This window comes from Artemia sp. Qi Xiang Cuo, chromosome 7 (genome assembly GCF_049724085.1).
Source record: "Artemia sp. Qi Xiang Cuo chromosome 7, ASM4972408v1, whole genome shotgun sequence".
Lineage (NCBI taxonomy): Eukaryota > Metazoa > Arthropoda > Branchiopoda > Anostraca > Artemiidae > Artemia > Artemia sp. Qi Xiang Cuo.
Genome location: NC_142800.1, coordinates 51,160,328 through 51,185,346, shown reverse-complemented (window position 1 = coordinate 51,185,346; position 25,019 = coordinate 51,160,328). Strand labels below are relative to the sequence as shown.

The window sequence follows — 25,019 nt, the reverse complement described above, 5'->3', positions numbered from 1 at the left end:
TGCATCTTTGTCATTTATTAAGAGTATTGTTTCTATGTACTAATTCTGAAATGTTATTGGAAGCATCATCAACATAATAATTTTTAATCTTAGAAAACCCTGCATGATTACAGTTACGTTAAAGACTGATCTACATTTGATCCTGAAACAGCTTGGATATTTACATGCATAGATTTACTAATATTATATATCTGTCCAGGAGAAAAGTGCTCAATCCTAGCCAATGGCTGGCTTCCTGATTCAGTAGACTTGGATGGAATGTATTTGGATAGCCGTATAGACGGTATAGGTAGAGATCCTCCAACCAGAGGCATAACTTCTACAGATGCCTGCTGTGTTTTTCCTTCTAAATTGATAACACCTAAAAAAGGGATAATATTGATAACAGTAAGATAAAAATACAGTCAGATTGAAAGAAAAAATATAAGGTCCCCACAGTTCTTGTTTCCTAAATTACTTCCGTTCGGGAATTGGCTATTCAGCCAAGTTTATGATTTTCTTGGGCATAGTACTTAAAACTCGATTAATGAGCTCATTTCATATTTCATCGATTACTGTCTTTCATTGTAATGATATTTCCATAGTTAACAGGATATAATTTTCTCATAGCCTAAGTTATAATTTCAACTGCTTTATCACCTTTTTATTAGTATTAATCACCAAAATGTGTCTATGTAGCCGACACATTGGACGGAACTTTCAAATCAAAACCTTTTTGCCGTCCAATTGTTGGCTAACAATGTCAGGTAACAACTTTTGTTAAGAGAGCGGAAACAAAATTGTTAGTTAACAAAAACTAGTCAGAGCGCCAGATTCTGTATCTCGCTTATTTCGATTAGTACCCATGCCGGAAGGTACAAAAATGTTAAGGGTGCATCCCAGGGTAGTCGGTCATGCTGAAAACGAATATCACAGGAATAATGTTCACTGTTGGGGCGTTTCTGAGATATGGCAACAGGAAAGAAGATGTGAAAAAGGTTGCACTCCGAACTTTCCATTCAGATAGTAAAACTAAGAAAGTGAAGGGTGTCCCTAGAACCAATCTCCTGAGCTCTGAAGTAACAGCCTTGAAAAGAATCATTATTGGTCAGTTGAGCTACGGCGAAGAAAAGGAGAAAGCAGTTGCAAAAGATCCTAACAAAAGAAATTCTTCTTTTCCCTCCATCCATTTTTGAACATCTTCCGCAACAATCAACCAAGACATCCTCTGGCTGGAAAATGAGGAAATGCTGTTGAACTGGCTAAGAAAAAAAGGAGGACTTGCAGCTTGGCCGAAGACTTTGAAATCCAAAGAAACAACATCAGCTACAGTAAACATCATTAACCTAATGTCCAAGATAAGGTCATATCGGCCTGCCAGGTTTGAAATAGTCAAATCCTTCGCGGAGAGATTGCTTTTATCTTTGCTGAATGATCTTCCAGTGGGTATTCCTGAAGTCCAAATTGTCGCAGATCGGTACGATGGGCTGTTTGGGAAGCTCACGGACACCGGAGACTCGATCCCCTTGAAATCAGCATGCAGACTACGACGAGGGAAAGGGAAAAACCTCCAGATTTCCGCTCTTAGCACAATTGAAGAATGGGATGTCGTACTTGCAAGCTCAGCGTCTAAAGGCCGGGTCCTCGAAATTTTGTATGAAACCTGGGAGCAGATGGGTGATCAGTTTCCGAATGCACTCAACCTTTTTCTCTCAGGTGGGTTCAAGGAGAGATTCAAAGTGTCTCTGGTAAAGCGTGGCTGCAGTATAACTTCACCATAACACTGGGACTACGAGGGATGCTTGTCCTCCGGCCACGAAGATGCTGACCAACGCCTTATGACACATGCTAAGTACGCAAGCCGTTCCGCTTGTAGCATCGTTGCGCATGCCAACGACACAGACGTGGCAGTAGCCTGTGTTCATTTTTTTGAAGAGCTTCAAGCTGAGGGACTGAGCGAACTTTTCTTTAAGTTCCCGACTTACATTATCCCAGTACATGAGCTGGTGGATGGAGTCCACTTGTTCAAAGAGCAGCAGATTATGTTAGCGTTCGTGCACTGTCTGTCAGGGTGTGACACAACGAACCTTTTCTTCGGCGTCGGGCAAACAATACCTTAATCACTTTGGCTCCCATAACGAATGCCTTCGACACCCTGCGAAATGCGTCGCCCACGTTTGCTTTCTGGCGGCAGTTCTTTGAAACACTTGAAATAGCGATGCAATTCATTCATGCTGAACGAGACTGTGACTGGGAGTCTCATTTGACAGCAACTGCTCGGATGTTGCCATATTTGGCGGCGGCTGATCATCCTCAGTATACAAGATGTCTCATACAGTACCTATCAGACATGCGAAGTTTACCATAAACCTTTCCTGATGTACACAGCAAGTTCATGAAAGGATACTTCGCAGTAATGAGAACGCACACCAGGTTCACGGCCACCTGGTCCGATCAGATACTGGAATGTACCGTGAACAAGGATGCAAAGATGACGGCCGGAATAATAGGAGAACAAATGGATGAGAGACAGACTGAAGCTTGGATTCTTACCTTACCGATTTCCGTTGCCATCAGCAATGGTATACTTCAAAAAGTCAACGTATCCACAGATACATTGAAACATCACGAAGACAATTAGTCGAAGACGACGCGATTACAACTTTCACGAGATAGAGTTCGAGACATTTTCACTACATGTGGCAATCCGTTCAGCAGAGTGGACTTCGACATAGTGAATATTGTGACGCCAGAAGTTGTGGACGATGAGAAGATTGTTTCTGATATTACTTGCTTAGCCAAAAAAGGAAAAGAGGTAGTCGAGGACTTTCCGTGCAAAAGGAAAAAAGATGTGAAAAAGGTTGCACTCCGAACTTTCCCTTCAGAGAGAAAAACTCAGAAAGTGAAGGGTGTCCCTAGAATGGATCTCCTGAGCTCTGAAGTAACAGCCTTGAAGAGAAACATTACTGCTCAGTTGAGCTACGGCGAAGAAAAGGAGAAAGCAGTTGCAAAGATCCTAACAAAAGAGATTCTTCCTTTCCCTACATCCATTTTTGAACATCTTCCACAACAATCAACCAAGACATCCTCTGGCTGGAAAATGAGGAAATGCTGCTGAACTGGCTAAAAAAAAGGAGGACTTGCAGCTTGGCCGAAGACTTTGAAATCCAAAGAAACAACATCAGCTACAGTACACATCATTGACCTAATGCCCAAGATAAGGTCATATCGGTCTGCCAGGTTTGAAACAGTCAAATCCTTTGCGGAGAGATTGCTTCTATCGTTGCTGAATGATCTTCCAGTGGGTATTCCTGAAGGCCACATTGTCGCAGATCGGAACGATGGGCTGTTTGGGAAGCTCACGGACACGGAGAGTCGATCCCCTTGAAATCAGCAAGCAGGCTCCAACGAGGGAAAGGGAAAAACCTCCAGCTTTCCGCTCTTAGCACAATTGAAGAATGGGATGTCGTACTTGCAAGCTCAGCGTCTAAAGGCCGGGTCCTCGAAATTTTGTATGAAACCTGGGAGCAGATGGGTGATCAGCTTCCGAATGCACTCAAACTTTTTCTCTCAGGTGGGTTCAAGGAGAGATTCAAAGTGTCTCTGGTCAAGCGTGGCTGCATACCAACGACACAGACGTGGCAGTAGCCTGTATTCATTTTTTTGAAAAACTTCAAGCTGAGGGACTGAGCGAACTTTTCTTGAAGTTCCCGACTTACATTATCCCAGTACACGAGCTGGTGGATGGAGTCCACTTGTCCAAAGAGGAGCAGATTATGTTACCGTTCGTGCACTGTTTGTCAGGGGGTGACACAACGAACTTTTTCTTCGGCGTCGGGAAAGCTTCTTTCTTAAACAACACGGCGTTTCCAACTTTTGCTTAAAAATGGCGTCTGTGACGGAGCGGATCAAGGATGCTTTCAGTCGACGCGTTTAGAGAAGTTTCCGACCTATCAAAATCCCTGGTCATTGAAATTTACGGTAAACAGGCCGGATTCAATTCACTGGCCAGTGCAAGGGCTTATATTTGATGCCAGAAACAAGATTTGAGAAGACTGACACCTTCTGACGACACCTTCGAGCCATGCATACGAAGAGCCATATTCGCTATATGGATAATCTTGTCGTCAGTACAGGTTCGGCCGAGCATTCCAAATCTACTCCTCCGTGGATGGAAGATGGCTGAAGGGGGAGTAGATGCGGTTGTCTCAAGCTGTAAAGAAGCATCAAGCCTGGAAGCTTACTGTAGATGCAAAAGTAGAAGATGTAGGAAAGACTGTAGCTGCTCTAAAATGAAAGGATGCTGCAGCTTATGCTCCTATCGTGGAACGAGGAGGGCATGCAGGGAGTCTGACCTTGCCCCATCTGAATTCTCGGAAGAAGAAATTGAGGAGTATTTTTGAAAGCTTTATTTGATACCTTTTACTTTTAATTACAACAGGTCAGTTACTATTACCCAATTTTACGGGTAGGCCGAGTAAGACAAATCCAGTGCGCCGACTGAATCCATCTTTGAAGCAGATTTCTTTCATGTAGTAAATAGCTCAGTCGTATCAGTGGCAAATCAGGTCCCAAAAAGGTAATTGCAGACCCCTTAGTACACCAGAAAACATATTCGTCTATTCTATATTACCATTCAACATTTTATACATTCAACATAACATATTCGTCGATTCAACATTTTATTTAAACCTATTTTTATTTTTAAGTAAAAGTTAAAAATTTTAAAGTTATAAATTTTGAAGTATTCCTACCCTTTGAAGAAAAAATAAACTATGTCCATTTTCACGATACGGCTAGTGATCATTTCAGTGACACTACAAAAGAAATTCACAGACCTTTTAATAATACTAATAATTTATATTTTTTTAGCTCAAATTGTAGGGAATTGAATGAACTTTCTTTTCTAATAGGAAATAAAAAGTTCTTTAGCTTGAAGAAATTTTGATTTTTTAGCCTTTCTTTGAGATATTGGTCGAATTTTACAGCACTTATTTTGAAACTGCAGTAAATAGAGAAAAATTGTGTTTTTTTTTCAATTTAAAATCATATTCTTTTAGATCTAGATCTCCTCTTTCGATTGATATAACATTACGCCGGATTCCTCAACCCTATAACTCGCAAAAAAATCCTGAATCGTCACACTTAGTTATAGGCTAAATTTGGCTTTTTTGGCCTATCTCAGAAACGCCCAAACGACGAACATGCGCCCTACGATATTCGTTTTCAGCATGGTGGACTACCTCAGGATCCATCCTCAGCATTTTTGTACCTTCCGGCATGGGTGGGTGAACGATACAGAATCTGGCGCTCTGACTATTTTGCTAAATGTCCGTGGAAACGTAATAAATTGATGCAATTAAAATAACAATCTTGAATATAAATTTGAAAGTTAAGAAATATTAGTAGTCCTGAAATATCTATCTAAGTTAAAAGCATAGAATCTAGTCATCCTGCTGTGCTGAGTTATCTAATTTTTGGATATTATCTTTGAAATTCTCCAACAATGATTGGAATTGTAAGAGAAATTCTCTAACTACATTAGTTAACAATTTTTGTTGCGACGGCGAAAACATGATTGTTGGAAACATTGTTAGCTAACGGATTTTTTTTTTTTTGAAACCCTTCAGAAAACAAAGATACCTAGATAAAGCTTAACTTCAACATGAAAAAGAAAATTTAAATTACTAGCATTATCAGTTAAACTGACTTTACTTGTTATCCCTCAGCATATAAGATCATTTAATAATAAAAGCTTCAACTATTAACTTTTTCCGTTCATAATATGGAAGTGGAAAGGAAAATATACAAAATAGTGCAGTATCAGCTTAATTTTGAGCTTGCGGGGAGTAAATTCTTTTCCAGGGGTCTGTTCATTCAGAATAATAGACTTACTTTAAATTCTATATGAATAAAAAAAAAACTAGTTAAAATAAATAATTGGACATACCAGCTGTTTGTCCACAAACTGCCCACACATTTGGCTCTTGTAAAACCTCGAACATCACAGCATTTAATCCGGATCTATCAACCGAATAAGGCTCGACAGTTATTATCAATGAGCAAACACTTCCTGCACGACAATCCACTGCCCCTTTGCTCGGCACAACTTGAGCTTTTAGTTTTAAAACAGTCTGAAAATCAGTTATGTCAATAGGGTAGTAAAAATTACACCAGTTGGTGCCTTTGGTTCTATATTTTACTGAAAAATTTGCCTTCAAAATCTTAGAATCTGTGGGTATTTCTTTTAACTCCCATAAGTAAGATATACTATAGTCTTGAAAAACGGCCAGAGCTCCATTCGAGGTTTCGTTCATAAAGTTTAAGTTTAACACTTTATTTTCAACCGTCGTTACTACTAAATTTGGCTCGCAAAGTTCAATTAGGTCATCATAGGCAGTCAGGCCATGAATATTGAAATTGAGGTATTTCACTATTTCAACAGCATACAACTTAAAACTAGAAGAAAATGGAAAAGAAAAACTGACAGGTATTTCAAAAAAATGTCCTGGTTGAACGTGAGGTACTTCAACACTTAGAACGTAATGCGCTAATGTATCTTTTTGAATCAGTACATCAGCATAGACCCAAATTATTTTTTCAAGACTTTGCAGTGCTTCCAAAGGAGGAAGTTTTACCTTCAGCTCTGAAGTGAAGGTTTCCTTGTCGGCTGTAAGACCAATGAGCATACCTCTAGGTGCCATTAGACGTAAACACAAATTTTCTGCAAAAGAATAGCTTCCTGATTTCACAGTTAGCAGCACTTCTTGAGGAAAACCTGCTAAGACTCCTCTGTTATCTCGGGATTTCACATTAATAGTAAACTTTTCGTCTGTGATATTAAAAGCATTGATTTTTATTTCGGGTAGTCGCCCTGGAAATATTAGCTTTGACTTCATTAGCTCAACCTTCGTCAAAAGAAAGGAACCCTTTTCTGCTATCTCACCACTTATTCTAACTTTATTTATTCCAGGAGTAAGAGAGATATTCAAGTTCTCTATGTAAAAAAAACTTTCAGCTGGAGTCATTTCATCGTCGCTAATCGTCTTTGGAAATATGAGTAATTTTTGGGGGTTTAAGCAGGTAACCCCAACCGAACTAACACTGCCATCTTGTTGATACGAAACCAAAGCTTTCATATTCAAATCGGTGATCAGGTTAAAGTTTCTTTCAGATGCACTCCTTGTAAGGGCCATTTTAACATCCGTTACGGTCGAAGCTGAACTATGGAAATAATAATTCTCAGGGATTTTCTTTACGGTGACTTTTATACAGTCAAAAAAAATATCCTCTGGAATACAAGTCATAAATCTTAAATCAAAAACAACGGCCGCACTTTTACTATTTATAAGTTTTAACTCATTTGAAACAAACCTTGCAGAGATGTCATTCAATGTTTCTTGAATCTTTACGGGAGTACTAAGACCTTGAGATCTTTCAAGCAAAAATTTCAAGAAATCTTTTCGTAGAGTTTCTGAAGCTGACTTAACAACCAGTTCTCCTGCTACAACAAAGGCTCTTTCCATATCACCAACATCGACACAGCAATCTATAATTTCTTTACAAATCTCATCCCTCAAATCTGGCCAGGAATCTTCGTCATAAGTTCTTGCTAGGTCAGAAAGAAACTGAACAGCTTTTTTTGTTTCCCCCGTCTCTCTTAGAAACTTTGCCAAGCTAGCACCAACATACTTAGCATTCCTTGTGAGATTGCAATATTTATAAGCGCTAATAGCCATTTCGCATAGTTCATAGTACAATTTCCTGAATTCTTCAGTATTTCCAAGAGCATTTTGCAAAATTTCAAGAGCTTCAGATTCACAAGAGGCAAAACCGCTGGACAGTGTCGCCAAGAAATGTAAATGCTGGCTCTCAACTTTGTTTTTCGGGTGCAAACCACAGTCTGAGCCCAATCTGTATAATTTATTCTTGGCCATTTCCCAAATTGATGCACTATATCTAAAATATAATTAAAAATTATAAGAGAAGAAAACGTAGCATTGAAAATTAACTTTGTTTAACTAATCAGTCGCACAGATACATTGCAATTAAAAAAAAAAAAACACACACACACACAACAAAGACAAGGCGGCTAAAACTCAGGTCGCTCGACGACTACGTTTGGTTACTTTTATAACATAGACACATGAAAGACAAAATAGTCTTTAACTTTTGAAAAAAAAACATTCTTTTGAAAAAAAACATAATGGTTTAACAAGCTACTTCCTAAATCCAAGAACAAAAGCATAAAGATAGACTACTCTTTATGCATCTTAATTGTCAAATACTAAAGTCTCACTATTATTGATACACAGACTTCATTTCATCTCTTTTAGTCTTCACTATTAAGTAATCAGCATATTTTATTGCTGCAATACTTACAAATTAATCTGTAGGAACAGAACAAAGATCTGAATAAGTATGTTGTTTATTGGTTCCAAATCAAAATGATAATACTGACTCAACTTCACTTGTCATGTAACTTTTTTATATGTTTAAGAACAAAAAAACGTCTAAAAAGTAAATAAATGCCATTGCTCTACACATATTCTATTTTTGTCAACAAGCCAAACAAAAATTATTCATAGATGAGCATTGTCAAACACAATACTGTAGTAGAAAATGCATATTATAATTGGTAGTTTTTGAACTAAAAGCTGGCCCATTAAATTTCCTCTTGCAATGTGGAGCTGTAGGGCGTCTCTGTATTCTTTTTAAAGCTTTTATTTAGTTTCAGTTTATGTTTCATCGTGTACGGAGGATTGAATATCGGTTTACTATGGTCTTTGACACTTTTAAAAGAACAGAGCCTATAGGCTGAGCCTTTCCTAGTGTTGGTGGTGCCCGGGGAAAAATCAATTACAGCACCCCCCCCCCCCTCTCGACTCAAGCTTTAATGTCGCTGTTTAATTTCATTGGCACTTTTGATATTTTCGTTAAATCCTAGTTCTTTTTCTTCATTTTCCTTCTATATATAAAAGAGGGCCTGTTCTTAAAAATAAAAACAAATTTTGCATTCAAGACTAAGGAGCTAATAATCACCCGATAGAAAGTCTCGCGTCGATATCCTGACTTCATTTTCAAGGGTGAAGCTACAGAGTTGACTAACTTCGTCGTTTCCGAAATGTATTTCTCCTAAAACTCCCTGGGCACACATCCTGATGAGGTTCTATCCTCCTCTGCAAAAAAGCAGGCCTGATTCTTTGTTCTAAGAGCCTGTTCATCCATTAAGCCTAGTGCCGAATATGGATGGATGCTTTTTGCAGGGGCTTTTAAAACTCTGCTTGCATCCCTTCATAGGATCCAAAACAGGACCTCAAGGGTAAGCTGAAGCATCGATTTGTTAACTTTACGGCCTCTAAGTGATAGATTTATTGTAGCATCAATGACTATTTCTACAAGTACATTTACCAGCCTCCCAACGACAAGCTATCCCTCCTTGTTTTGTCGTTTGCCAAGCCAATACGACAAACACGCAACAAGAAGAGACACCCCACTCTGAGTACTTAAAAACAGCTTTTTAAGACGCTTCACCTCCACTTGGATTGAAATTTCGAGAGAGGTTACCCTGGAAAATACGTCTGTTTATTTCTTCAGAGAAAGTAGAACAGACACAATTCTAGGAGAAAACTTAGGTAAATGGTTGACTAGTGGTATATCTAACCGTAAAATTTTAGTGTCCTGAGGTCATGGCAAATGTAAAAAAAAATACCTTGTGTTATTTCCCGGTACAACAAAAGAACTCATTTTCTTTAGTGCTTTGACACTATCTAGTGCTGTCAAAATTGACCATGCCTCCATAGATCCAGGAACAGTTTTGATGGAAAAATTGTGATGTTCAACCACACAATTCTGTATAAGCATGAAGCATCTTTCCCCAAGTTCACTGGTTTTATACCCAGACAAAAGAATCGCAGCTTGCTGAGAAAATAAATAATTACGGAATTCCAGCAATGACACTTCTTTCTCGAAAATTTTTTGACGGTACGTGGCAACGCATGAATCTAACTTGACTAAGCCTGTGCTATCAACTTCAGTAGAAGCTAAAAAAGGACTAGACCATATCTTTGGCGATTGTTGAAAACAACGGAGCCATTTCGGAGGATCTGCAAGAGTAAATTACATTTGATTTATTCTTATAGCGAAAGGTTACTTAATTAAATGGTTTCTTCACTTTTTTATTTGTCAGTTGATTATTCAGAAGTCCTCTCCAATCAATTTAAGAATTAATGACTTTGTTAATAGGGCAATGAAAAGGCAACTTCAGTTCATATATTCTAAGGACAAGCTGCGTTTTTTTCAAAACAACCATCATAAAAAAAAAATGTTGTTTATTTATACAGAAACAAAATTCTGACTCAGTTTTAATATCCAGTATTGCATATTATATTGGAAGAACTTTGTATTCCCTTTCTGTCAATAAAATTTATGGAGCCATAAACCTGGTTATCCAACTCACTCATAGAATATAAGAACATCAAACCAAGTTAAAAAAGAGAAAAATAAGACGTTGTTACTAATTGTAAAGTTTAGAAGGAATTTTTCAGAGCTCTTTTTCTTCTCGTTCTGAAAATAATCAAACATGAGGCAAGTCAATTAATTTAAATTTTTTATGTAGGGAAACAAAATCTGTTTACTCTATCGACACAAATACGTTGAACCTTAAATTATATTAAAACATGGTTCCTCTATACCATAGTGCATACAGTCAAAACTTCACCAGATTTTAAATTCTGAAGTAAACAAAAACAAAAAATTGAATTTCTGTACCATTATGCATAAAATTGTTCAGTTCCTGTTTTGTTTTTTTCTTGTAGGGGAGAGAAAGCTAACTTTCAAAAAGTCTTACAAATACAAAGGGGAATCAAAACATGCTTGAAGACTTTTTCCTCAATAAACTTTATCTGTTCTCTTTAGGAACAAGGTTGGAATTGTGTTTCAATTCTGACTCCTCAAAGATGGAGTTAGTTTAAATTTTGAATGAAAGACCGCCAATTGTCAGCAATGTGAAGCTTGAAGACAATCAGGAAGGACGTTTTAGAAGTATGGAGAAGCATGGTGACCTTTTTAAGGAGGAAAAATTTTCATGTAGCTCAGTATTCCTCAAAATTAAGCCATAATTCATAGGATGAAAAACGAACACTAGCAGTGGTGTTCCTTTCACAAAGAAAAGTGTTCATGAACAGTTAGGTAGTCATAAAACTGACTCGGGTTTCCAATTTCCCAGCGAAATACACTTTTCCAAGACCCGAAAAATCACAGGCATTCCCGTGGATTCCTACAGGTTCAGAAAAAACTAGAATACAAGTTTAAGTTTCAAATTTGTTTTCTATTTTTAAAATGTTGTGAATCGTTTATTTGTAGTTTGATGCACACTCAAGGCCTCGCATGTGCCGATATCGAGCTATTTAAAAAAAAAATATCATGTCAGGATTAGATGGCAGGAGTAAGAAGCAAAAATATGGCCAAATCCCATCGTGAATGTGGAAGGAAAAGAAATCTGATGTCAGTTTTGAAGTAAAAGCTATGCAGTATGTAAAGTAATAGATAGGGTAAGTGGTTGAAATTTCTGGAGTTTGACGCAGACTCAATGACTAGCGTTTTGCTAATATTAAGCTATCACAGTGAAGCTTATGTCAATATTAGACAGCAGGAATTAGCATCAGAAAAAGAGCTCAGTCTATCACAAATTTGGGAGATGGGGGTGGGTAAGGGTTTCAGAACACAATCCTTTCAAAAAGCGACATCAATTTCTGTAATCTGGATATATGGGAATGAAAATCACATTATCATTTTTTACATTGATCAATTTCATAGATCCATAGCTTCTTTTCTTTTCAAGCTTGACAAGATAATTTGGTAATACCACCTTTTTCTTTGTTTTACTTTTGCCTAAAACTATGTATTTGCTCCGCGTACATTTTTATCAACGACGGAAACCCTCAATTAATGTTATATAAGTCATCACCAAAGGATCATTCCAAAAAGTGTCACTGTTTTTTTCTCTGTATTTGGAACGTATCGTTTTTACTATATTCGGGAAGTATCAACACAATGGCACGTTTTTTATGACAAACAAAAAACGATGACACTCGGTCTACTGCCAGAAAAAAAAGAGTCTTTGCAAAGACACTTTTGGCCAAATGTTACTGTGATAAACTGTCCAAACACATAAAATGACACCAGCCTAAAATTCATCATTCAATACACTACATAATATTCAGAAAAGGGGCAAGCAATTTGTATTCAATTAAACTTAAAATTTTATAAAAATCTTGTTCAAAACAGAAATCCTTTGAGAACCCTTCGGGGAAACTTCCAACGAGGATTTAGATAGGACATAGATTTACTATCTGAATAGATACAAGATAGTATAGGAATCGTATAGCATCAAATGAGCAGACAAACAACCGTCAGTGTCTAACAAAACCGGTGGCAATCAGTCAGGTTATAGAGAAGCAGGCCAAAATGACTGGTTCCGCCTGCTTCAGACACTTTAAGAAAGGTGAAACGGAAGAAAAGGCACAAGCTCACCAAAACATACGTTTTTCCACAATTTATCATAGTAGCCATAGTAGCAAATAGTATAGTAGCTTAGTAGCAAATTTTAAGGGTTTACATAAAATAATTATTATAGATCAATATGCCAATGAACAGAATTAGGTAGTAGTCATAGCCTACAGCTATTATGGGTTTAGATAGAATAACTAAAGAGCTTTCAGAACATGCCTTGCACTGAAAAGAAGCACTTCGTCATGTGAGCCTCACAAACTCAGCAGAGCCTGTAATAGGTGCAAACTGAGGAGATTTTCTGAACCAAAGCCATTCCTAAAATCTTATTATGTCGAAATTGGGTTAAAGTCAATGTGGCGAGTCTCAGCACCACTTCGACAACTATAAATTTTGTACACAAGGAGCCTGTTTTTCTTAAAATTGATTTCAATTGCATCTGCTCCTGTAGCTTCAGCTGATAGGAGCAAATCGATCGCTCTGTCTATTTTCCCTTCAATGAAAGCAAATTGTCAGGGGATACATACATTTTCTTGAAGGACAGGTCAAGATATGCACGAGCTGATCAAGGCACATAAGTTTAAAGGTCCTTTTGACTAAACTTTCTGAATATCCTTAGAATCATTCAATTCCCACCTCAATCTTCCTGCCACAAAAAGTGAAAGAACTGCCACAATTATGTTACTTGAAATGAAAACCCATTCACTATCTGTGAGTCCAAGATCGAATTGATTAAGGAGCGCAAGTGAACTTGTTTGATGTCTTATAGACTATGTAAGAATCCAGGAAAAAATTCCATCTAGAGGTCACACCAAGTCTTATTATATGTCTTGATTCTGAATACATTTAGTTGTTTTTGTCTTTTTTCATCAAAATAAATTACAGTATGTCTCCTTTTCTAACAAGGATAAATAGTTATAAATTGGAGCTTTTAACATAACAATCGTTTTGCTGTACCTTGGAGGCCAAAAAAACTCTTCCTTGTACAAATAAGAGGTAAATGAGAGCTGCTGAAAACCACAAATAAATTTTACGATTGTTTTGTTCTTATATAGATTTTTTGCCCAATATTTTGAGCTACATAAATAATTTGCCCAGCACTTTACAATTACAAAATACTAAGAATTGAGAAATTTGGCGCCATGGTGAACATTCGTGTTTTGTTGGAACAGTCTCTTGAGAAACGCTATCCATGAAAATCCGTCAAATGATTCCTTCAAAAGGAACTTCAACTAGATACAAAAAAAAAAAAAAAATGTAGACTAATTACACATCCAGCCCTAGCTTTTAAGCAGCCTGGTGCCACGACAAAAACTATAAAAAAATATCAGTACGAATTTAAATCAATCAATAATAACACTAAGTATGGTAAAGACTAGCTCTTTCAATAATTCCACAGCGTAAAAGGCTTGCATACAATTCCCAATAGAAAAAAACACAATCACAACAATTAAATGGATAACTGTGTAATCTGATTGCCAAGAATAGTGGTACACAATGAATTAAATGATTTTCCCAAAGATTTTTCTGTAAAAAAAAGTATACATAATAAATTTGAAATTCAATCAACCAAATTAACCTTATCAAAGTCTCAGGAAAAAAATTGACCTATAACACACCAGCCTTATATAGGGAGTAAAGCCCCTACCCAGGTAAACTTGGAACATTATAAGAAAACATTTACCCCTCCCCCTCCCTAACCAAGAAAATCTTCCAGTAGACCCTACCCCACCGCTTCCCCCAAAGGGCTGGACTGATGTCCACTGACAAAATAGGCGTTTGCCAAGAGTTCAATATATAAAGCTACTAAGAAGAAAAAGGGAACAAAATCGCTTACCAGGACATGAAGTGTAACAGTCCAACATAAACTGAGTAAAAATAACTTCCAGTTCATCATATATCAGAAGGGCCTCTTCTGGCAGTCCCAGCATTTGAAACATCAATCCAAGCTCATCTTGGAGTAAAAAGTAATCACAAAAATCCCAAGAGCTTTCACTTCGTCTATCTCGTTTACCCCTGACAGAGTCTTCGTATTTGACAATCATTTTGTTAAATGAAAGCATCAAATAATATCTAAGCTTGTGGATGAAATTGTTCCATGGTTCTGGCTGTTTTGCTGAATGTATTAGGTTTGGTTCACAGACAGACAAGCACCTTTCTGGTGACTTTTGAGCAACTTCTGACTTAATTCTTTCTAGCACAGTTGATCTAGGGATTAATTTAGTTGTCTTTTTGATAATATCAGGGTTCTCAAAGCATACAATCAGCCAGTCTGGAAATTCTTCTGACTTAATGGAAGTGAGCCAGTTTTGAATCCTTTCTTTTACGTTTGTCTTGTACAATTCAAGGTCATTGCAATTTGTCCAAAAAATATGAAGAACCTTTTTATCTCTGATCCCTGACTCTTTAAAAGAATTAGAATCTGTCGTCCACTGTGAAAATTTTGGCTTTAAAGTAATGGACTTGGATGGTCTCCCATATGACCTCCTCCACTCAGCTTTATCCATAGAAACAGCATCTTCAACAATTGTAGAAAAAATTGAAAAATGGTCACTGTCTCCCTGGTATGTGATAACAGGTCTGAAGTCAAAAATATTTGCCATATTTTAATAGGCTGCACCAAACATCTAAAATAAGGTAAAAAAAACTTATTCTGATTCCCATTTTTTAAAGAAAACAAGAAAAAGAAAAAAAGCTGTTTCTTAGTAACAGCATCAGTTACTTCAGAATTTCTATTATGGAAATATCACTAACAGGTAGAGAACAAAGCGTTTGCAGACAACATTCAACTGTGTTTAAATCTAGAGAATGACTGAGTCTTTGTAGGACTCTGTCCCAAATGGCATGGCTAGTTAGTAAAATCATGGGCACCTGCAGGAGGGGGGGGGGCATGTCCCCCTGGAAATTTGGGACTATAAAGTAATTATGAGGAAACAAAAGGAAAAGAGCAGAATTACATCGAATAAATTTGTGTTGCCCAATGGTTGGCTGTCTACCAATGGGTTTTGACCCTCAATAAGGACAATAAGTTCTATTTTGTGACTGAATGACCCATTTTCAGTTTTCCACAAAAAAATTTTCTGTATGATTTGGTTGGAGTAAAAAAAAAAAAATCAAATTCTTCATAGTAATGAATGGTAAGTAAATAGAGATCCTTATCAATAACAAAAGCATATGAACCTGATAGCATTAAATCAAAGGATCAGCTTTTTATGGTGATTCAAAATCTGTATTTATTTCAAGTTAGAAGTTAAATTAGTACATATGAAATTTGCACAATTATAGAAAAAAAGAACAAAAACTTTTGCCATAAACTTTTGCTTGTATTGCACAAGTACCCATGATCTGAAGCCACTATATTCGGAAATGTTTATTTGTATATTTTTCCCCTTAACGGATACATGCTTTTTTGTGTTTTGTTATCTTTTTCTCTTTTTTTTTTACTGGGAGTGAGTTAATTGATCTAGTTGTTCACTTTAAAAAAGCTTTAATTTTTTACACTTATGATGCATAAAGGTGTCAAAAAATATTGGATTTTGGTATTCAAAAGTATTCAATATTAAATTAAAATATAACTATTATTCAGTGATATTCAACACTTTCAGCCTTTCCTAATAATGCCCTGCACTAGAAATTTTTATTTGATTTTCTAAAACTTAGTTTTAATGTTTTACTTTGAACAAAATAATTTGAAAATGGTTTACTTTTCATAATCACTGAGTCTGAAGGGATTATATATTTTGGTGCTTGATAACCAAGCTCAAAACTATTGATATTGTTCAAAAATATATGTCCAACACTTCATCATTACTCAATAGAACTGAATGCTAGGAGTTCATATCTTATTTTTCATAAGTAGGCTATTGTTCTGTGTATTTTTTGTACATAATTTTTTCACTACCTGTAGAAAAATGTTTGTCTCTGAGCTTTGCTGCCCATCAGAACCCAAACAGAGATCATTGAAACATTCACCGTTTTTTCTGCTGTACCAAAAGTATTGTGTTCATAAAACTACTGTTTCATTGAATGTTATTAAACAAAGAAAAAAATTCAATTAAAAGTAAGGAGCAGGTTTAAAACTCATACATATACGTAAAATTTTACATGTATTTCATTTACATTGAAATTACTCTTTTTATAAGGAGGACTTCCTCCTCCTCAATACCTTGCTCATTAAACAAAAGTGTTTTAGTGTTTGAAAAAACTTTTTTTTACAATTAATGGCCCTTGTGTTTCAGTAAATGTTCTTAAAGAATTTAAAAAAAGCCAAATTTCAGAGTAAAAAATAAGGAGCTAAGGAGGAGACAGCCCCCTTCACATAAAGAATAATTTGTTCAAATAGGTTACAAATTTGTTTCTTGCTTACAGTTGAAAAAAACTTTTTTTTATTTAATTTCTGATTGTTTTCCAAATCATTCCCAGACCTAACCAAGATATAATGTGTGGCACCAGTCCCTTAAACTCCTGATTGATTGCTGTTAAAATATATATATATATATATATATATATATATATATATATATATATATATTCTGAAAAAAAATTTGAAAAATTCCACATTTTGTGGATTGAAGCTTGAAACCTTTATGGTAGGGTTCTCTGACATGATGTACCTTATAAAGAGATTTTCACTAAGATCTCTTGCTCTTTGGGGTTGTTTCCCCTTTTTTCTAAAAATCAGGCAAATTTTCTCAGATTTGTGGCTTTTGGTGGGTAACAATAAACTGAATAAATTTTATATATTGAGAATTAAATAAAAAACAAGTTTTTTCAGCTGAAAGCATGGAGCAACATTAAAACTTAAAACAAAAAGAAATTATTACATACATGAGGGGGGGGGGGTTGCCCCCTTGTAAATACCATGTTCTTTATGCTAAATTTAAAATTTTACTCCTATTCTTTAAGAATGACTCCTGAATCACAGAGGATGTTTAATTAAAATAAATAGCTCTTTTGAAAGTACTAAAAAAAACATCTAGTGTAAAGACGAAGATATTGACAAGGAGGCAACCTGCTCATAAATGTAATACTTTCTGATCGTTTTAAGTATTAATGTTGCTCCTTACTTTTAGTTGATAAAACTTGTTTTTTTTTATTTAATATTTGATCGTTTTTTAAACAATGCTGGGAAATCTGGCTCCCCCTCCATGGAAAATTCCCTTTCCCCAGGAAAAATCCCTCCATAGAGACTATTGCACATAAAAATCCCCCACCTCACCCCACCAGAAAAAATCCCCCCTGAAATGTCTGTATACTTCCCAAAAACCAATGCTATATGTAAAGAATTGGCAAATTTCATTACTTGCAGCCCTTCCCTGGAACTGTGGGGGGTTAAGTCATCCTCAAAGACATAGTCCTTAAATTTTTCAACTGTGCTGAACAAAATAGTCATCCCAAAATTTTGATTGGGTGACTTTGGGAAAAAATGAGCATAGGAGGGGGGCTAGCTGCCCTTGAATATTTTTGGTCACTTAAAAAGGGCACTAGAACTTCTGATTTTTGATCAAATGAACCCTCTTCCAATCTTCTACAATCACTGGTTTCATATTATCACCCCTGGGGAAAGATAAAACAACCAAAAAAACAATAAACACACATTTATGATCTTTCTCCCAGGAGAAATGCAAAATTCCACATTTTTGTACATAGCAACTTGAAACCTCTACAGTAGCTTAGGATTCTCTGGTATGCCAAATCTGATGGAGTAATTTTCATTCACACCACTTGATGTTTTGGGGGTGTTCCCCCTTTTCAAAAATTGGGCAAATTTTTTCAGGCTTCTAACTTTTGATGGGTAACACTAAATTTGACAAATTTTACATATTTTGAATAAGCATCAAAATGTAATTCTTTTTATGTATTTATTGTTACCAAGACCCTGTTTCTTAGAGTTTTGGTTAATATTGAGCTGCATTGCTCCTTACTTACAGTTTGTTACCACAAACTGTTCATATCAGCATAAAAAAAAAACAATTCTGTTGGTGTATTAATTATCATAAAAGATCTGTTTTTAGTTTTGGTGAATATTGACCCGTCATATTTTACTTACAGTTTGCTATCACAAACTCTTCAATTAGATTCTCTTGTGATATTTTTTTTAACTTCTATTTGGTTGAATCAGACAATCAAAAGAAAAGGGTTGGATTTGGCAGCTGGATTGTAAGTTTAAATTTTATTTTTTCTTTCACTATTCTGTAATTTTTGTTTAAATATATATATATATATATATATATATATATATATATATATATATATATATATATATATATACATATATATATATATATGTAAATTGGTTAGTACTGCCCTACATTTTAGGTTTTTCTGCTTAAGAATTTGAATGTGTGATTGCAATTTAATTTTTGGACAAAATTTGAATAGGACTATACTTGAAAAATTTGCAATGAATAGTATTTTTGGTCAAATTTCCTTGGTAATATTTCAACTGCAGAATTTTGGTTGGATGACAAGGGGTATTATTCTTCATATGGATGGAAATTCTGTGAGACTTTTGATCCTCTACATAGCTGAAGCCATCACAACCTCTACAACAGGATTCTCTGATCAATATATAAATTACATACATATGTTTAATACACTGAAATACTTCATATAAATAGAAAAAGAAAAATATTACCATTTAAAATTGTTGAAAACAAAGCTCCTAGCTGCATTTGCCACCCACAAAGAAATTTCCTGGCGAGGCTCATGATGGCCTGCCTTGCCTATTCCACCTTTGTGCAGGTAGACATGGCAATGTAATATTTTAGCTGCATAGATATATTTTAATTATTTCCTACTCCCCCACCCCTACCTTTCTCAGCATTTATCTAAAGGCTCATGAAGAGTAAGTAGTTTGGTCATTAAAATGTTCTCTTTTAGGCATCTACCCATTGCCTCCACTTACATAATGACCCCCCCCCCCATTCATCATAGCTGATACGTAATTACACATACGAAAATGTAATTTCATTAAAAATAAAGTAAATCAGCTTTGTTTAATCCAGGATTGCAACCATGTGGCATTATTTCTTCTGCAACTGGGGAGCCTAAAATATAGTTTATCAATGCTTTTAAATTAATTAGCTTCTCAGTATTTTAAATGACTGGAAATTTGTCCTCTTTGGGGCAACGTCATAGTTTGGTGCCCAAAAATGGTAGAAAACAAGACTTTCCCCTGGCCCAATCTGTATGGTCACTTCAAAAGGAACGTTAAATTTACGTTTGAATGAATTCTCTTCCAATGATCTAGGACCTTCGGTTTGACACAATAGCCCCTGGGAAAAAATAAACAAATAAACATGCATCATGATCTTTCTTCTGAAAAAAAAATTGAAAAATTCCACATTTTGTGGATTGAAGCTTGAAACCTTTATGGTAGGGTTCTCTGACATGATGTACCTTATAAAGAGATTTTCACTAAGATCTCTTGCTCTTTGGGGTTGTTTCCCCTTTTTTCTAAAAATCAGGCAAATTTTCTCAGATTTGTGGCTTTTGGTGGGTAACAATAAACTTAATAAATTTTATATATTGAGAATTAAATAAAAAACAAGTTTTTTCAGCTGAAAGCATGGAGCAACATTAAAACTTAAAACAAAAAGAAATTATTACATACATGAGGGGGGGGGATTGCCCCCTTGTCAATACCTTGTTCTTTACGCTAAAGTTCAAATTTTACTCCTATTCTTTAAGAATGACTCCTGAATCACAGAGGATGTTTAATTAAAATAAATAGCTCTTTTGAAAGTACTAAAAAAAAAACTCTAGTGTAAAGAGGAAGGTATTGACAAGGAGGCAACCTGCTCATAAATGTAATACTTTCTGATCATTTTAAGTATTAATGTTGCTCCTTACTTTTAGTTGATAAAACTTGTTTTTTTTATTTAATATTTGATCGTTTTTTAAACAATGCTGGGAAATCTGGCTCCCTTCTATGGAAAATTCCCTTTCCCCAGGAAAAATCCCTCCATAGAGACTATTGCACATAAAAATCCCCCCCCTCACCCCACCAGAAAAAATCCCCCCTGAAAATGTCTATATACTTCCCAAAAACCAATGCTATATGTAAAGAATTAGCAAATTTCATTACTTGCAGCCCTTCCCTGGGACTGTGGGGAGTTAAGTCATCCTCAAAGACATATTCCTTAAATTTTTCAACTGTGCTGAACAAAATAGTCATCTCAAAATTTTGATTGGGGGACTTTGGGAAAAAATGAGCATAGGAGGGGGGCTAGCTGCCCTTGAATATTTTTGGTCACTTAAAAAGGGCACTAGAACTTCTGATTTTTTATCAAATAAACCCTCTTCCAATCTTCTACAATCACTGGTTTCATATTATCACCCCTGGGGAAAAATAAAACAACCAAAAAAACAATAAACACGCATTTATGATCTTTCTCCCAGGAGAAATGCAAAATTCCACATTTTTGTACATAGCAACTTGAAACCTCTACAGTAGCTTAGGATTCTCTGGTATGCCAAATCTGATGGAGTAATTTTCATTCACACCACTTGATGTTTTGGGGGTGTTCCCCCTTTTTCAAAAATTGGGCAAATTTTTTCAGGCTTCTAACTTTTGATGGGTACCACTAAATTTGACAAATTTTACATATTTTGAATAAGCATCAAAATGTAATTCTTTTTATGTATTTATTGTTACCAAGACTCTGTTTCTTAGAGTTTCGGTTAATATTGAGCTGCATTGCTCTTTACTTACAGTTTGTTACCACAAACTGTTCAATCAGCATAAAAAAAACAATTCTGTTGGTGTATTAATTATCATAAAAGATCTGTTTTTAGTTTTGGTGAATATTGACCCAAGTCATATTTTACTTACAGTTTGCTATCACAAACTCTTCAATTAGATTCTCTTGTGATATTTTTTTTAACTTCTATTTGGTTGAATCAGACAATCAAAAGAAAAGGGTTGGATTTGGCAGCTGGATTGTAAGTTTAAATTTTATTTTTTCTTTCACTATTCTGTAATTTTTGTTTAAATGTCTGAAGATATAAGGGATTTCAGTTCAAGGGAAAGAATTATCCTGTTATTAAAGAGGTACATTTTCAATGGCTGTTATGAAATCAAAGCATGGCATATATGGGGGCAGGACAGTTTTTAAGTGTCTCTAGTTCTTCTGTAACTTATTCTAAGACAAGTCTATATCTGTTATAGTCTTCAGAAATAAAAAAATGATCTGTAATTTTGGATTGAGTCTGATTTTCTTTTAAGATCAAATACATATTAATTATATTATGTATTTTGACAATGTGAAGTTAGAATACAATCCTTACTTCATAATATGCAGAATAATTGTACCTAACACATTTTTCATGCAGACCTGCTATACTTTACGCCCAGCCTCCCCCCCCTCCAAATGTGCATATATATAGCCCAAATTTGTTTCTAAAGTATATTTTCATTGTATTTTGTGACATTTCATTAGGATTAATGAAATTATTAGCTACTTTTTGCAATCTTGGAAAGGGGTTAGGTTAGGAAAATGAAACTTTCAGGGATGGTCTACAGACTAAAGTATGTCTTGCAAAGATATTTTGAAGTACCTATCTCCACTCCTTCTCTCTCTAGTGACCTTTAAAAATCTTTGTGCTATGAAAGTGAAACCTTTAAAGTGAATCTTCTGCTTAGATAAAGCAAAAACAAACTGTTTTCAGCTTCATAACTTTTCCCAATCCTAATTCATGAGGTTTCAAAGATCTGCCAATACATTTCCTAAATTTAGAAAAAACAAACAAACATTGATATGGCTTACAATTCTATTCAAGTAACATTAATTCCATTTTCAGAACTAAAACCAGATATAAAGAAACTGATAACTGATAAATAAGGCAAAAGATTGCTTTGTCAAAATTTCAACAGGTAAACCTGTAAAGTAGGCAAATTTTTAGGACTTAGGAATCAGAAGAGGATTAACATGGAAGCTTGGCATAACCTTCACAGAGCATGTTTTTGGCCCTGGATTCATTACTGATAGTTTCATTTTCCTAACTTAAACCCTTTCTAAGATAGTAAAAAGTTGCTAACTAGAATTTTACTGTACCATGTTTTCCTCTAGAGAGTGGAATGGATGAAATTGAATTTATCACCACATTTTTATGCTCTTTTGTAATTCTACAATTGCTTCAGAGGGAAATTAAATTGTGAGCACTTAAAGGGCTCAAAACAGCCCATAGTAAGCAACAGTTCAAAATATGTTTCTAAACAAACTGGCTAATGAGAAAAAATTGTCATTGGCAGCTGATTCAGGAATGGCAATTATTGTTTTCCTTAATTTTAATAGTAAAATGTTATTTAGAAAACAAACTGGCAGATTTTTTTAAAAAAGAGCTAAGAACTCTTCAAGTGATGTTGGTTTTGATGTGATATCATTTTTAAGGGGCTTCAGGCTCTTTTCAAAAATTTCCATATGCTAAATTGGTTTTCAAAATAATATTTTACTATTAAGACTAAGGAAAATGGTAAATTTGTAGTTGGTTATATAATTTAGCTAGGATGAAAGTGAAAATGTCATTTGATGCCTTTTTTATGCTCTTTCACAATTCAATAATTGCTTCTGGGGCAAATTGGATCTTCAGCCCTTAAAGGGGGCCCAAAGGTATTTTATATAAATTGTGGAAGGACATCAAAAAGCATCAAATGATGTTTTCACTTTCATCCCAGCTAAATTATATGACCTGCTGCAAATTTACCATGAACTTTACCCCCCAACCCTCCCACCCCACCCTAATGTGCAAATATATGCCCTGAATTGGAATATACCCTGGATAGTTGATAGCAAAGTTTTGAAATGCAATATTCGGTGCTATTTTTGTTGACAGCACTCAAAAAACACACAGTTAAATTGAAATGGTAGGAACACAGTTTATATTTGAGTTGCCTAATAAATGGGGTTTGAATTGTTATAAATAAGCATTTTTGGATTACTTATTCCAACAACTTATTTATTAGCCAGTGATATGTTTTTAACCACTTTTCAATACTGTTGATGATTTTTTTGTGTGCTTACAAAGACAAAGTTTAAAGTTTAAAAGGGTAAAGTTTAAATTTACCTCTCATTTACATCATAAATAAAATTTACCCCACCCCCTTGGTAAATATCTACCAAATCATATTATTGGCATATGCATAAAGTGAATAGCCTATACCACATGATGCCTTTTGTATGCTGATTAAAAATATAATAATCATTTCTATTGGAAATAAATTTCAGCCCCCCCCCCTATATATGCCAATTCAGGGTATATATTTTGGTAATGTTCTACCAAATCATATTATTGAGTTAGGACAAAAGTGAATACACCATTTGATGCCTTTTTTATGCTGATTTAGGAATATAATAATTATTTCTATAGTAAATGAATTTCAGCCCCCCCCCCCCTATATATGCCAATTCAGGGTTAGGTTAGGTATATATAGGGGGGAGGGCTGAAATTCATTTCCAATAGAAATGATTATTATATTCATAATAAGCATAAAAAAGGCATCAAATTGTTTATTAACTTTATTCCTAACTCAATAATATGATTTGGTAGAACTTTACCTATATTTCTACATTAGGGGGGGGGGGTAAAGTTTAAACTTACCTCCCAATTACATCAGAAACAAAATTAACCCCCCCCCCCTAATATAGAAATATATACCCTGAATTGGTATAAATAGGGGGGGGGGGCTGAAACTAACTTCCAATATAAATGGTTATTATATTTGTAATCAGCATAAAAAAAGGCATCAAGTGGTATATTCACTTTATGCATAAGTCAATAATATGATTTAGTAGAAATTTACCACCCCCTCTCCCTAAGTGCAAATATATACCCTGAATTGGTATAGGCTAAAATTATTTTGAAAAAATTATTATTATATTTGGAAAGAGCATAAAAAAGGCATTGAGTTTACTTTATTCGTAAATCAATAATATGAACTGCAAAAAATTTAACGTCATGCTTTAGGAACATGTTTTAAGCTTTTTTTACTGTGGAATGTTTTACTCATGGGCCTCATTAAGGGCTCAAAATCAACTTTCTCCCACAAATAATTAACCAGGATGAAGTTATTTTCGATCTCAGGGTTCATCTTAGTGATCTAATAATTTTTAAACTATGATTCTTAATATAAAAATTATCCTCAAAACAAACTGCCAACACCTACACCTTTCAAGTGATGCTGAGTTTTGAAATCTATTGCCATTCAGTACAGCTAGGGGGCTGGCAGGCTTGCCGACTTGCACACTTTTCGTGTGGAATGCACTTTTTTTTCATTCTACACTTTCACTCAACGGACCGGATTTGCACTCTTTTTGCCCATTATTTGCTCTTTGCACTCTTCTTTGAAATGATGATAGAAAAAGTATTAACAGAAATAAAAAAATTCTAATTAAACTATTTAAGTGCAAAAGATAGAATAGCTAGCCGGTATGATCTCTATTATCTCTGCCAGGGCCGTCCCCCAGGCGTCTTTCTGGTATTTTCAACCGCCTACGAAGAAGTAGATCAAAGTATAAATAACAAGTGAA

At 35.2% G+C, this 25,019-nt stretch overlaps 1 protein-coding gene across 2 annotated transcripts; it reads right to left on the bottom strand.

The window, feature by feature from the left end:
- Positions 1 to 68: 68 nt before the first annotated feature.
- Positions 69 to 24,680, bottom strand: SIDL (SIDL trafficking protein particle complex subunit 10). 2 transcript variants are annotated; one of them, XM_089092375.1, is made up of 5 exons: positions 24,656 to 24,680; positions 14,327 to 15,116; positions 9,692 to 10,085; positions 5,930 to 7,938; positions 69 to 361 (listed from the first exon to the last, which is right to left on the bottom strand). In XM_089092375.1, exons 2-5 carry the CDS (start codon positions 15,090 to 15,092, stop codon positions 114 to 116), a joined length of 3,417 nt encoding a protein of 1,138 aa, XP_088948501.1. In that variant the 5' UTR covers positions 15,093 to 15,116; positions 24,656 to 24,680; the 3' UTR covers positions 69 to 113. The 2 variants fall into 2 exon arrangements, with proteins under 2 accessions (XP_088948501.1, XP_088948500.1); XM_089092374.1 differs by lacking the exon at positions 24,656 to 24,680 and adding an exon at positions 18,539 to 18,676.
- Between the last annotated feature and the right edge of the window lie 339 nt (positions 24,681 to 25,019).